This window comes from Dendrobates tinctorius, unplaced genomic scaffold (assembly GCF_039654945.1).
Source record: "Dendrobates tinctorius isolate UK_male_01 unplaced genomic scaffold, ASM3965494v1 ptg000130l, whole genome shotgun sequence".
In the NCBI taxonomy this organism is placed as follows: Eukaryota; Metazoa; Chordata; class Amphibia; order Anura; family Dendrobatidae; genus Dendrobates; species Dendrobates tinctorius.
The window spans coordinates 271374-287152 of NW_027361798.1; the positions used below are offsets into that span (position 1 = coordinate 271374).

General features: G+C 47.9%; 1 protein-coding gene across 1 annotated transcript in view; it reads right to left on the reverse strand.

Moving 5' to 3' along the window:
- Positions 1-15779, reverse strand: part of CYC1 (cytochrome c1) — a 48614-nt gene that overhangs the window by 25020 nt on the left and 7815 nt on the right. The window contains exons 2-4 of the mRNA XM_073543225.1: positions 10554-10744; positions 9990-10116; positions 9742-9899 (exon numbers count right to left, since the gene is read on the reverse strand). Of these exons, the coding sequence (XP_073399326.1) occupies positions 9742-9899; positions 9990-10116; positions 10554-10744 (476 nt within the window). The remainder of the gene's footprint in view (positions 1-9741; positions 9900-9989; positions 10117-10553; positions 10745-15779) is intronic.

A 15779-nucleotide genomic window follows, 5' to 3' on the forward strand; every position in this document is an offset into this window, starting at 1 on the left:
GGCAGTTTTCCCCCACATATTGGTTATCTGCGTAACAAGGAGAAGTTGCACAACAAATTTTATGGTGCAATTTATGTTACCCTTTTGAAAATGCTAAACTTGGGGCTAAAATAACATTTTGTAGGAAAAATTGTTTTTTTCTATTTTCGCGGCTCAATGTTATAAACGTCTGAAGCACCTGAGGGTTCACTGTGCTCACTACACATCTAGATAAGCTCCCTGAGGGGTCTAGTTTCCAAAACGGGGGGTTTCCACTGTTTAGGCACATCAGGGGCTCTCCAAACACGACATGGCATCCGCTAATTATTCCAGACAATTTTGCATTCATTAAGTCAATTGGCGCTGCTTCCCTTCTGAGCTCTGCCGTGCGTCCAGTCAGTGGTTTTCTCCCTCATGTAGAGTATTGGCATGCTCAGGAGAAATTGTACAACAAATTCTGGAGTCCATTTTATCCGGTTACCCTTCTTTAAAAAGAAAAAAAAAAAAATTGGTCCAAACTAATATTTTGGTGAAAAAAGGTTAAATGTTCATTTATCCTTCCACATTGTTTGAGTTCCTGTGAAGTACTGGAAGGGTAAAAAAAAACCTTTCTGAATGTGCTTTTTAGGGTGCAGTTTTTAGAATAGTGTCATTTTTGAGTATGTTCTGTCATATAGACCCCTCAAGGTCTCTTCAAATGTGAGGTGGTCCCTAAAAAAAAAAAAAAAAAATGGTTTTGTAAATTTTATTGAAAAAAAAAATATTAGAAATCGCTTAACTTTTAACCCTTCTAAGTTCAACAGGCAAAAAATGGTGTAAAAAAATTGTGCTGATGTAAAATAAACGTGGGAAATGTTATTTATTAACCATTTTGTGTAACATGACTGATTTAAGGACATATAAGGACATGAAAATTAAATAAAAAGTTTTAAAATTGAAAAATTTTCGCCAAAACAGAATTTTTAGTTGCTTACCGTAAAATCTGTTTCTCGGAGCCTTCATTGGGGGACACAGGAACCATGGGTGTATGCTGCTGCCACTAGGAGGCTGACACTATGCAAATAATAAAGTTAGCTCCTCCTCCGCAGTATACACCCCACCGACTGGCGCTCAATTACTCAGTTAGTGAGAAAGCAGTAGGAGAAGCAATAGAATATAAAGTAAACCAACAATTCAACTAGAACTATATTACACAGAACAAAGTACAGAAGTTGAAAACATGGGAGGGTGCTGTGTCCCCCAATGAAGGCTCCGAGAAACAGATTTTACGGTAAGCAAATAAAAATCCTGTTTTCTCTATCGCTTCATTGGGGGACACACGAACCATGGGACTTCCCAAAGCAGTCCCTAGGGTGGGAAACAAACTTCCATCAGGTCAGCGGACTCACCACCACCACCTGCAAGATCCTTCTTCCTAGGCTGGCATCCGCCGAAGCGTAGGTGTGGACCTTGTAAAATTTTACAAAGGTGTGAACAGAGGACCAGGTTGCAGCTTTACAAAGCTGCATCGCAGAAGCCCTGTGGTGCACCGCCCAGGATGCGCCCACTGCCCGAGTGGAGTGAGCCTTAATCCCAGAAGGGGGCACTCTGTTCTTTATCCGGTAAGCCTCTAAGATAGCCGATCTGATCCAGCGCGCAATTGTCACCTTGGAGGCCGACAGGCCTTTTCGAGCCCCATCCGGGATGACGAAAAGAGAGTGTCTTCTGGAACGCATCGGTTCTAGCCAAGTAGACCTTCGTCGCCCTGACCAGGTCCAGTCTGTTCAAGGAGCGTTCCCGGGGATGAACTGGAGCCGGGAAGAAAGAAGGTAGAACGATGTCTTCATTCAAGTGGAAAGCAGATACCAGATACGGAGGCCGTAGAACAACTTTATCTTGGTGAATCACTAAAAAAGGAAGTTGACAAGGAAGAGCTGCCAACTCCGAGACACGTCGGATGGAAGTAATGGCCACTAGAAAGGCCACTTTCCAAGAGAGAAGAGATAGAGAAACCTCCTTGAGAGGCTCAAAGGGGGAACCTTGTAGAGCCTCTAGGACTAAATTGAGATCCCAGGGATCCACTGGAGCCCGATATGGAGGAACTGCATGGGCCGCCCCTTGTAAAAAGGTTTTTACCTGCGGCCGAGACAATAGAGTCTTCTGGAAAAGAATAGAAAGCGCCGAAACTTGCCCCTTTAGAGAACTAAGGGCCAGACCCCGTCCAGGCCTACCTGGAGGAATGCTAATGCTGAATCCGGATTGGCAGACCTTTGAGCAGCTTGTCCCAATGAATCAGGGACAAGAAAATAGCCCGTATCTCTAGGACGTTGATCGGAAGAGTCGCTTCCTGCCTTGACCAACGGCCCTGTACTGTGAGATGGGGAAACACTGCGCCCCAGCCCAGAAGACTGTCGTCACCACTTGCCAATGTACCGGAAGGAACGATCGGCCCTGAGCGATAAGAGGAGATGTTAGCCATCAATTGAGGGACAGTTTGACCTGAAATGAGAGTCGAATTGGAAGATCCAGTGAGGAGACAGACTTGTTCCACTGCGACAGAATGGCCCGCTCAAGCGGTCTTGACTGGAATTGGGCGAAGGGAATCGCCTCCGACGTTGCAACCATCCTCCCTAGAACTCTCATGGCTGATCAGAGGGAAATGAGTCGGGGGCCCTGAAGCAAATAAACATCCCGCCGAAGAGTTACTCTCTTGTCGTCGGGAAGGAAGACCTTTGCCTGACGAGTGTCGAAAAGTATTCCTAGAAACACAAGGCGCTGTGTTGGAACTAGGCAGGACTTTTCGTGTTGATGATCCACCTGAATCGAGCAAGAGTGTCGCATACAATGGTCAGACTTTCGAGAGCCTGGGGCAAGGATGGAGCTTTGATGAGGATGTTGACGAGGTACGGGAAGAGCACGAGACCTCTGATCCTCAACGCTGCCATCAACGCTGCCATGATTTTTGTAAAAACTCTGGGGCGGTGGCGAGCCCGAAAGGCAGGGCGACAAACTGAAAGTGATCCTGATGTATCGCGAAACGCAGGAATTTTTGATGACCCCGGAAGATTGGGACATGTAGATAGGCGTCTTGAATGTCAATGGAGCACAGGTATTCTTGTGCCTCCATGGAAGCGATTACTGAATGAAGGGACTCCATCCTGAAATGTCGCAGACGGACCCTTTTGTTCAGTAGTTTTAAGTCCAGAATGGGCCGAACCGTGCCTCCTTTTTTCTATACTACAAACAGGTTCAAATAGAAACCTGTGAATCGCTCTTTTTCTGGTACTGGAACAATCACTCCGGACTTAAGAGTCGATGGCTGTAAAGAAACCCGGAACCAAGGCGGGGTCTTTCGGGGGTCGGGATTCGGAGAATCGATCTCGAGGACGAGAAACAAATTCTATTTTGTATCCTGAAGATACAACTTCCCTGACCTAAGAGTCTTCCACCGAGGCAAGACATACGTCCCTGAAGACAAGAAGACGGCCGCCCACCTGGGAGTATGCTCCGGTGTTCTGATTCCAGTCATGCGGAGGAAGATCTTCCAGGTCTAGGTCTCGTAGATCTACCCTGGGAAGAATGAGATCGCCAGGAAGGAGTGGGCCTAAAGGAGACTCTTTTCCTATCTTGGCACGGTTGAGGCCTCTGCTGGTGGGAAGACTTATTTGCTGTCGTGAAGCGACTGAAAGGCCGAAAGGGTCGAAACTGACGTTTCGGAGGAGGTCGACGAGATTTTAACTGGGGAAGAAGGGAGCTTGTGCCCCCAGTGGCATCCTTAATGATCTGGTCGAGCCTATCGCCGAAAAGACACGATCGCTGAAACGGTAAACTGGTAAGGGACTTTTTTGACGAGAAGTCCGCTTGCCAAGCCTTAAGCCAAACTGTGCACCTAATAGCCACCAAGTTGCTTGATGCCTGAGCTGCGCAGGATGCAGCATCCAGGGAGGCCGAGACCAAATATTTGCCCGCAAGTGAAATTTGGTCAGCGAGATCCGCCAGCTGCTCTGGCTGGTCTCCAGCCAAAATCCCTTGGTGGAGGTCCTTAGCCCATTTCACTATGGCCTTAGAAACCCAAGTAGAAGCGAAGGCCGGGCTTAGAACAGAAGATGTCACTTCGAAGGCTGACTTAGCAAAAGATTCTATGACTCTGTCATTAGTGTCTGCTAGAGATGCTCCCCCAGAAATCGGAAGGACCGTGCTGTTAGTCTTGAAACCGGAGGGTCCACGGTCAGTGAAGCTGACCAGTCTGCAATGAGTTCCGGCGAGAAAGGATATAACACCCCAAGGCGTTTTCCTCTTTGAAAACGCCTGGTCGAATTTTCCCTCTCTCTGGGAAAGAATTTTCTGGAACTCCGAATGATGAGCGAATACCTTGGAAGGTGGTTTTTGACTGTCTGAAAGAAACCTCCAGGTCTGCGGGTTCCACCGGAGAATCTTTGATATTGAAGGGCTGGTTAAGCGCTGCAATGGGGCTCTGAACTATATCCCTCATATCAGCGATTTGGTCCGAGTCCAGCTCCAAAACATCCTCGGAGGGTCCATCCGAGAAAGTCTCGCCTGGCTCAGGGGAGGAAGATCTTGATAAGGGAGTCTGCTTGGACAGACTATGGGGCGATGCGGGACAGGAAGAGGAACCGGACCGGTGTTCCCGTCTGGCTCTTTTGCGGCTAATATTAAGAGGCTCGACCGGAGCATCCTGTGACCTGCAGAAGTCTGTAGTTGCAACTTATCCAGTACGGACACCAAGGTCTGGGACACCTTGGTGAGATCCGCCACAGACAGACAGAGAGGAAGCCCACCTTGGGATAGGGGCCTCAACCTCACTCGGGACAACCGGGGGCTCCTGGGCGGTGGGTTCAGTGGGCTTGCTGCAGTCCTGACAGAGGGGAGAGGACTGACCTGATGGAAACTTGCGTTTGCAAGAAGAACATGCAAAATGACTGACTACCACCTGAGGGGGGGTGTCAGTCTGCATCGCAGAGCTACTCACGGAACCTGTGTACACAGCACGCTGAAGCGGAGACGAGCAGCTCACAGGCTGTGGAAAAACTGATGTAAAAAACGCGCTCCTGAATGCTGTGGGCGGGAATCAGCTCACCAGAGAGGGAGCGGAGCTAACCGCTCTGTTAGGAGCATAAGAAAACTCCACTCCCTCCTACACTGGGAGGAGTGGGCGGGCCCCTGCGACGCCTCTAACCCTCAGAGAAGCGGTGGGCGGAGCCCGCCTGAAAATGGGAGCGTGGCGTCGCCTCAGAACTAGGCCCGAACTGAAGCCAGGGCATGGATTAGAAACTGCAGCCGCCGGAGAGCGCGGGGCGGCGCGGAGGTCTAAAGAGAACCGCAGTTTCGCGGCGATGGCAACACTAAATACGGGTAATGCCGCTTAAGGAAGCTTGCCCGTTCCCCACCGCCCAGGTGGATTACTATCATGGGAAGGAGAGAGGGGTTCAGCCTGCTGATACTTACCTCCTGCAGTCCTGACTTACCCCATTTCCAGTTGCAGACCGTGTCTCCATCCACCGACAGGCTCTGGTCTGGTAGGCGAGTGGGTGAGAGACAGAAGGCGAATACGTGTTCCTGGCCGGTAGACATATGAGGATACGGGGTGGCAGTACAAGCCGTACTCAGTCTCTTTGTGGGAGTACAGATGTGACTATTCACTCTGTATCCCTCCGGAACCTGTAAAGAAACGACGCACACTGAGGAAGATAAGGGTCTAATGAAAGACCTGTGTCCACCTCCTACTGACACTAAGCTAAACTGAGTAATTGAGCACCAGTCAGTGGGGTGTATACTGCAGAGGAGCTAACTTTCTTATTTGCATAGTGTCAGCCTCCTAGTGGCAGCAGCATACACCCATGGTTCCTGTGTCCCCCAATGAAGCGATAGAGAAATTACAATTTTTTTTTTCACATAAACGCAAGTCATTTCGAATAAGTTTTACCACTATCATGAAGTACAACATGTCCCGAAAAAATCTGAGAATCAGTGGGATTGACAGTGGTCAGAATTGAAAAATGTGGCCTGGTCATAACTAGTGTTGAGCTTTCCGATACCGCAAGTATCGGGTATCGGCCGATATTAGCTGTATCGGAATTCCGATACTGACTTCCGATACTTTTTTCGTATCGGATACCGGAATCGGAAGTTCCCATAAAGCTACAAGCCTGCTCAATTTGATTCAGCCAATGGGAATCCTCAGAAATGTGGGCACATCCTGTTAGGCATGTTAACTATTGGCATGGCTGTGATTGGCTGCTGAAATGACCGCATCATGATGCGCAATCTGCGCATCATGATGCGCCGTCTGTGCCGACTGCGGGGGGTCTGTGCCGACTGTCGTGGGTCTGTACGGGCCTGCCGGGTGCCTGTGCGGGACTGCCGGGGGTCTTGTGTGTGTGCAGGTATCGTCCGATGGGACGACAAGTCCCATCGGGCGATGCCTGCTACACTGACAGTGATTGACACATTAGCCAATGATGGGACAGTAGTAGTCCCATCATCCAGCTAATGTGTTGAATGTAAAAAAAAAACAAAACACATAAGACCTGATCAGGCCGGCACAGGTCTCTGGAGTTATCTTGGCCCACTCCTCCATGCAGATCTTCTCCAAGTTATCTAGGTTCTTTGGGTGTCTCATGTGGACTTTAATCTTGAGCTCCTTCCACAAGTTTTCAATTGGGTTAAGGTCAGGAGACTGACTAGGCCACTCCAACACCTTGATTTTTTCCCTCTTGAACCAGGCCTTGGTTTTCTTGGCTGTGTGCTTTGGGTCGTTGTCTTGTTGAAAGATGAAATGACGACCCATCTTAAGATCCTTGATGGAGGAGCGGAGGTTCTTGGCCAAAATCTCCAGGTAGGCCGTGCTATCCATCTTCCCATGGATGCGGACCAGATGGCCAGGCCCCTTGGCTGAGAAACAGCCCCACAGCATGATGCTGCCACCACCATGCTTGACTGTAGGTATGGTATTCTTGGGGTCGTATGCAGTGCCATCCAGTCTCCAAACGTCACGTGTGTGGTTGGCACCAAAGATCTCGATCTTGGTCTCATCAGACCAGAGAACCTTGAACCAGTCTGTCTCAGAGTCCTCCAAGTGATCATGAGCAAACTGTAGACGAGCCTTGACATGACGCTTTGAAAGTAAAGGTACCTTACGGGCTCGTCTGGAACGGAGACCATTGCGGTGGAGTACGTTACTTATGGTATTGACTGAAACCAATGTCCCCACTGCCATGAGATCTTCCCGGAGCTCCTTCCTTGTTGTCCTTGGGTTAGCCTTGACTCTTCGGACAAGCCTGGCCTCGGCACGGGAGGAAACTTTCAAAGGCTGTCCAGGCCGTGGAAGGCTAACAGTAGTTCCATAAGCCTTCCACTTCCGGATGATGCTCCCAACAGAGGAGACAGGTAGGCCCAACTCCTTGGAAAGGGTTTTGTACCCCTTGCCAGCCTTGTGACCCTCCACGATCTTGTCTCTGATGGCCTTGGAATGCTCCTTTGTCTTTCCCATGTTGACCATGTATGAGTGCTGTTCACAAGTTTGGGGAGGGTCTTAAATAGTCAGAAAAGGCTGGAAAAAGAGATAATTAATCCAAACATGTGAAGCTCATTGTTCTTTGTGCCTGAAATACTTCTTAATACTTTAGGGGAACCAAACAGAATTCTGGTGGTTTGAGGGGTTGAATAATAAATGACCCTCTGAATAAACTTTTCACAATTTAAAAAAAAATTACACAAAGAAATAACATTCTTTTTTGCTGCAGTGCATTTCACACTTCCAGGCTGATCTACAGTCCTAATGTCACAATGCCAAGTTAATTCCGAATGTGTAAACCTGCTAAATCTGCAGGGGGTTGAATACTACTTGTAGGCACTGTATATATGTAGTATGTATATATGTAGTTTTTTTTTTTTTTTTTTTTACATTCAACACATTAGCCGGATGATGGGACTCCTACTGTCCCATCATTGGCTAATGTGTCAATCACCGTCATGGTAGCAGGCATCGCCCGATGGGACTTGTAGTCCCATCGTACGATGCCTGCACAGACCCCCGCAGCCTGCACAGACCCCCGGACAGTCGGCACAGACCCCCGGCAGGCCGTACAAGGACAGAAAAGGGTTTTTCTTATTCCGATACCGGAAGTCCCATAGACTTGAATGGGACTTCCGGTATCGGAATCGGCGATACCCGATACTTATTTTTTTAGATCGGCCGATCCATTCCGATACGATATTTTTCAGTGTCGGCTGGTATCGCTCAACACTAGTCATAACCCCTTCACGCCGCAGCCCTTTTTCGTTTTTGCATTTGATTTTAGCTCCACTTCTTCCCGGAGCCATAACTTTTTTTAATTTTTCCGTGAATATGGCCGTGGGAGGGTTTGTTTTTGGCGGAACGAGTTGTACTTTTGAACGACACCATTGGTTTTACCATACTGTGTACTGGAAAACACGAAAAAAAATTCCGAGTGCAGAGAAATTACAAAAAAGTGCAAACCCACAATTGTTTTGGGGATTTTTTTTTACCATGTTCACTAAATTCTCAAACTGCCCTGCCATTATGATTCTCCAGGTCATTACAAGTGCATAGACACCAAACATGTCTAGGTTCTCTTAAATGGTGAAAAAAATAAATCCAAAGTTTGTTAACAAGAAAACTGCAGCATTTTCCGAGACCCGTAGCGTCTCCGCTTTTCGTGATCTGGGGCTGGGTGAGGGCTTATTTTTTGCGCTCCGAGCTGATGCTTTTATTGATACCATATTGGTGGAGATAAATAAGATCTTTTTATTGCCCGTTACTGCATTTTAATTCAATGTTGCTGCAACCAAAAAAAACTTACCGATCGGATTCTTTTCACATCTTGATAGATCAGGCAATTCTGAACCCTGCGATACCAAATATGTATATATTTTTATTTTTGTAGTGGTTTTATTTTGAATGAGGCGAATGGGGGGGTGATTTGAACTTATTTTTTTTGTCATATTCTTAATTTTTTATTTTTTTAACTTTTCACTAGCTTTAATAGTCTCCATGGTAGACTAGAAGCTGTGATAATCCGATTGCCTCTGGTACATACAAGCAATGATCCGTTCGCCTGTGTGTAGCGGAAATGCTCACTTGCTATGAGCGCCGACCTCTGGACAGCGCTCATAGCAATACGGCAATGACAAACACAGGGGTTTGATGCAGACCCAGGGTTGTCATGCCAACCCACTGGCAGACTGCGGTCATGTAACACGTGCGCTGATGGGCGGGATTAGTGACTAGCTTCTGGTGCGATCACATTAAATGCTGCTATCAGAGTTTGACAGCAGCATTTAACAGCTGCAGGTGGATTGCGATTCCACCCGCGGCTGTTAGGGGCACAAGTCAGCTGTTCAAAACAGCTGACGTGTGCCTGAAAAGATGAGGGCTCAGCGCCAGAACTCACATCAAAGGGAGAAACATGACCGAGCAGGGGTGTTTAGTTAGCACCTGAACAAAGTAGGGGATTTACGTCAGAGTTTGTTTTGATGCTGTGCAACCTGTGGTAAGCAATAAATACTGCACGTGTTTGGACCTCAGCTGTATTGCCTGTGTGAGCGCTACCTAAGGCTTAATGCCTACCAGAGCGAGCAAACCCCTACACCAATTTTTGCTATTCATTGGGGTCACAATCAATCCCTGAGGGGCAATTTTAAACAATTAAGGTCCAGTAGGCCGAGAAAACTTCAGAGAGGCCATATAAAGGCAAATCAGCAGCCAATGGTCAGTCTGACTATGCAGGGGCTGCGTAGTACCTGGCGTTGGCGATGTAGCTGAGATCAGGGGGCAGCGCCCCATTGTTGGATGCTCTAGCTGCTTCAGGGTTAGGGTACGGCTTTGGAAAACGATCCGACAGCTTACCAGGACGGGTAAACATCTCGCCATTGTCATCAGGGCCGTCAAGGATCTCAAACTAAAAGACAATAAAAGCGGATTCTATAAATCCAACATTGGGGTTAGGAGTGTAGGAAAGACCCTGGAGGGTCGCCCACCCTGCACTTACCTCCTCAGCGAGGGCTTTGGCTTCAGCCTCCGTGTGAGAAACACCGACCAGGTTCCTGAAGGCGAGGTAGTCCATACTGTGACAGGCGGCGCACACCTGCTTGTACACCTGATAGCCGCGGCGGACGCTGAGCGAGAGAACAAGCGTGACAGTCATACTGTTACCTACATGGTGAGGTTCACCACCGGCAGCTGCCGCCCACCACCGCCCCCTATGTACCGTATTTTGCGGATAAGACTCTCGGGATTATAAGACACCCCAAATTTTGAGGAGAAAAATCGTAAAAAAATGTTTAATAAAATGGTGGTGCTTCTTATAATCTATGCGTATTATTGCTTACAGGGGGTGGTGGCTGCGTTGAAGCGGGGTCCCAGGGTCGCTGCTGGAGGAGGCAGGTGTGGGGTGATGCTGCAGGCTGGGATGAGGGGGGTGTCCGATGTGCAGTGCGCTGCACAGGAAACCATGGAACTACGGGGGCTCTGGCCTTTCACAAAATGTCGGCAGAGCCCCCTGCACTGCCGGACACCCCAGCAGGGTGGACAAGGTTCCACATTAGGGCATTACCTGGCATGATCCAGGGAGGACACGTAGCCGGCATGGCTCCAGGGGTAACTCGGAGCGTGAAGTTCCATGTCGGTTGCTTTAACAGAATTGTGGAGCGCAAACATCAGACCTGCTCCTCCGGCGGCGGCGACACCAATGGTGGACAGTGCCAGTCTCCTACCTCGGGACAGAGAGGAGAAAGACATGTTGGCCTGCAACAAGAGCGATAAAGGGGTTAAATAACGAAAGCACAACATGGACTGCCATAGAATACGTAAATAAATTAAGGTAAATGGCCCCAAGACAGATGGGTCGTCTCCACTCAGCCAGAGAATACATGGCAGAGATGAAAATGACATAACGAATAGATCTGTGATCGGGAGTCAATCACTTATGTGGGGTCAAGCACCAGGATTCTTGGTTGCAGGAAACCACAGAAATATAATATCAACCTGAGCGATAGATATATTAGAGGAGTCACATCACTCCACTCGAAGGTTCCTGTAGAATCAAGTCCTAAACTGTGTCCACCAAAGGAAGGAGCGAGACCCCCAATATCTCACCTAGTGACATCCATGGTCACAGGTTGCACCCATAAATGTTTTCGCTAGTCATGTGTAACATATCCATCAAATTGCAGTCTTAGGCTACTTTCACACATCAGGTTTTCGGCGTCAGGCGCGATCCGGCGTCGTGCCGGAACGCCGGATCCGGCAAATGTTTAGTAAAACCGGATGTGACGGATCCGGTTTTCTGCCGGATCCGTCTTTTTCTTGACAGACAAAACCGGATCCGTCTCATCCGGTTCATCCGTTTTTCGACGGATTACGCCGGATCCGGTTTTTAAAATTGACCCTTGTGGCCTTCCGAACGGGATTGGCTACTGGAAAACTATATATAGCATGTTCCTACAGCCCTTCTTTGACAGGTTGTAGAGGAGAAAGTGCAGGTTGGAGAGAAGAGCAAGTTACTGGCGAAGATGGATGTTGTCATTGGAAATATTTTGAAGAATTTGGCGGATTTTACAGCGGAGCCGAATCGTTTGAGGGTGATTGTTCTGGAGAAGGAGAGAGCGAGACAGCAGCGCATCAGGCATCGTAGACGACGTTTGTGGATCCACCCCATCACAGCCAAGAGAATGACGCGTGGGGTCTATTCTACACTCTGCATGGACCTTCGACGAAACCCGGATAAATTTTTTGGATATGTTAGGATGAAAATGGAGAATTTTGATTACTTGGTGGAGCGCATTGCACACCTCATAAGAAAAGCGGACACCTATTGCCGCTTCTCTGTTTCACCCGCAGAGCGTCTGATGGTGACTTTAAGGTAAGCCACATTTATTGGATGTGATCGCATCAGAGCACACTTTCACTGCAATCTTGTTGGTGGTAGTTTGTATCTCCAAGTGTTATAGCTCAGTTTTGGTATGTAATGCTGTGATTTAAAACTAATTTATTGTTTTTTAATTCCCCACAGATTTCTTGCAACTGGAGAATCCCTTTCGTCACTGCATTTCCAATACAGACTCGGGATTTCCACCATATCTGGAATTGTGAAGTACACATGCCATGCACTGTGGGACTCCTTAGCTGAAGAGTTTTTACCAGAGCCCACAACAGAGAGGTGGATTGAAATTGCTGACAAGTTTCAACAGATATGTCAGTTTCCCAACTGCTTGGGCGCTGAGGACGGGAAACATATCCGCATTGTAAAGCCAGCTGGATCGGGATCGGAATATTTCAATTACAAGAAATATTTTTCAATTGTCCTCATGGCCATCGCTGACGCGGAATACAAATTTATTGCGGTTGATATTGGGGCCTATGGCCGCTCCAATGACTCTCAAGTTTTCAAACTGTCTGCCATGGGGCGTAAACTGTATGGAAACACCTTCCAGTTCCCACCACCTAGACCGCTGCCGCAAACATCTGGTCCACCTATGCCATTTGTCTGTGTAGGGGATGAAGCCTTCCAGCTGTCAGAACACCTTTTGAAACCGTACTCTAGCAGAGGATTGACAAGACCAAAACGCATTTTTAATTACCGCCTCACAAGAGCAAGAAGAATGGTTGAATGTACCTTTGGTATTCTGACAGCCAAATGGCGGGTCCTATTGACTGCGATCAACCTCAAGACAGAAACTGTGGACGAGATGATCAAAGCGTGCGTGGTACTCCACAATTTTGTTATCTGCAAGGAACCCATTTCCATTGAGGACACCTCTGAAGAAACCACCTTGCAAGATTACCATGACATTACCACTAGAAGTTCTGTGACGGTTTCAGTAATGAGGGACAATTTTGCAATATACTTTATGTCACCTCAAGGCAGAGTACACTGGCAGGATGACAGAGTGTGAAAGATTTGTGCCCTAACCAAACTTGTGTACCTTCTGTACCAACAGTATATACCTTTGCCAACCAAAGTTGGCTATCTTGTCATGGTCTCTATTTTTAGCTTTAGGCCACAGGTGTGTACCTGGTTGTGTTTTATGCAAAGTATTTCACCTTTTAACAAAAGTTGTGTACATTGTTAGGAAATCACCAACAATAAACACAACTTTTTAGGTGAAATACTTTGCTTCAAACACAACCAGGAACACAACTGTGGCAAAAAGCTAAAATTTACCCACAGTTATATACCTAGTTTTGAATACCATTTCACCTTTTAAATACCCTGTATTTAACCTTTTTCGCCGCAGAAAGAAATGACAGACAACCAGTGTAAAATAATTTAACTTTTATTGAAAAATGTTTTTTTTAGTAAACTTTTTTAAAATTTTAATAAACATGTTTAATAAAAATTTGAAACCATAAAACTGGTCATTTTTATTTAAAAACACACATTATAATTCTGTGTAGTGTGTGGTGGAAATACTGCTGTAGGGGCTGCGGGACACTTCGACACTGGGAGTGTGGAGAGAGGACTGGGATCGTGGTGGGGAAGGAACAGTTAGAGGTGAAGGTGTGGAAAAAACTACAGAATGGGTGGACATGTGGGAAGCAGAAGAGGTGGTGGGCGGTGGAGTGGAGGGTTGGGCAGGGACTGTAGGAGCAGATGATGTTGATGGCAAGTTGTATGGGGAAGGAGTTTGGTACGGGGCAGGTTGCTGGAAGTGGGGAGATGTCTGGTACGGGGCAGGTTGCTGGAAGTGGGGAGATGTCTGGTACGAGGCAGGTTGCTGGAAGTGGGGAGATGTCTGGTACGGGGCAGGTTGCTGGAAGTGGGGAGGTGGCTGGTGCTGGGGAGGTGGCTGGTGCTGGGGAGGTGGCTGGTATGTAATAGGAGGGGGAGGATGGAAAGTGGCTGGAGGTGGATGGTATGTAATAGGAGGGGGAGGATGGAAAGTGGCTGGAGGGGGTGTAGATGTAATAGGAGGGGGAGGATGGAAAGTGGCTGGAGGGAGTGTAGATGTAATAGGAGGGGGAGGATGGAAAGTGGCTGGAGGGGGTGCAGGTGGAGGAACTACTGTGGTGGGAGGAGGAGGTTGGGAGGTAACTTGCTGGAGAGCAGCGTGGCATGAATGCATTACATGCATCTGCTGGGCAGGAGAGAGCGTTTCCATGCGCTCCACAACAGACCTGAAAAAGGTGTGGTTTGGCGAAGATCTTGCTTCTGAATGCATGGTTTGCAGAAGTGTCTTCACCTCCAGAATGCTGGAGTTGATCTGCTGATAGCCTGCGGAGATTTGCTTTGACAAGACTTTTAGACAGTTCTGGAAAGATGCATTCAGATGCAAGAACTCTGGCGCATAAGTCTTTTCCTGACCCCTCTGCCGCTGCCACCCAGTACCCGCAGGTGTACTAGAGGTGGCAGGGGCAGAAGGGTGGGGTAAAGGGAAAGCGATCTCCTCACCAGCAGCTTCATGTAATGTAGGCGGCCACGATGCTCCTGTGCTGGTGGATGGGACAGATGGGTCGAATGTGTGGGAAGGCTGGGAAGGTGCAGATGTACCGGGGCGGTCGAAGTGTCCCTCGGTGCCGGTCTCCTCAGGGATCGCCTCAGAAGGGTCCAATCGTGCAGGCTCCCGAGTGCTGCTCACCGTGCTGTGGAATAAAGAGAAAAAAAAACAATTAAAATACTGACATGGTATGGCCCTGGCTGAAAAAAAAATTTACATCTAACATTTTTTTTCACATGTGGTGTGTAATATTTACCTTCTGGTGAGCATTGTTTCCCGGAGGAACGACAGGGCTTGTGCGTACTTGTACTTGCTCCTGCGTCCTCCAGATCCACTCGGGGCCCGCATCTCTTTATTGAACTCCTTCTTGAAACGATCCCTCACAGACCGCCACCGATTCACAATTCTGTTCCCTGAAACGAGAAAGGAGTGGTTAGTATACAACATCAGTGTTTCCCAAACTCCAGTCCTCATGGTCCCCAGGGGTCATGTTTTCAGGATTTCCATAGTAAATAGAAATCCTGAACACATGATCCGTGGGGACCACGAGGACTGGAGTTCGGGAAACACTGGTTTAAATCAAGCAACCGGTACTGTATATACTTACGCTCTGTAATCTGGGCCCGAACATCGAGGTCCTCCCAGCGGCCCACAAGGAGCGAACAGATTTCCTCCCAGAGTCGTCGGGTAACGATCAGGTCAGCGTGGCGGTGGTCAGCCATATTCCAGAGCGGCTCCCTTTCTCTGACGAGATCGATGAGGTGGTCCACATCGAGTCCTCCATCCTCACCGTCAGAGTCGGGAGCACGCTGTGAAGGCTGTTAAAGAAAAAGACAAAAATAACATAATTAGCCTCCACAAAAGAAATTAAATAAAAAGTGCAAAAAAACAAAGCAAAAATATTTATACTTACACGCTGGTGACCGCCGCGTTGCTGTCGCCGACGACCCTGGGAGGCACTGCGAGCACCTCTTGGCCAAGCACCAGATTGGGAAGACTAGAGAAGAAAACAAAAAAAGTTATGTCTTTGGATGTAGGCATTTGTTTGCTGTGTGTGGTCTGCAGAACATTGTTTTCTATGTGTTGTGTGTAGTGTGATGTTGTGTTTCTGCGTTTGATGCAAAAAACTTACCAATTGTAAGCCCACTCCAGGTGTCTGTCCACCCCTTCCTTCTTCTTCTGGGAGCTCCTCTTCATCTTGTGATTCCTGTTTTGAAATAAAAGGCCATGAATAGACATATATTACAGAGAAGATGGATTTTGGAAATAAAAACTTACCGTCAAACGCTGACGATGCGAGGGAGGGCTCCCAGAAGATGATGTGCTGTCTTCCTGGTGGCCAT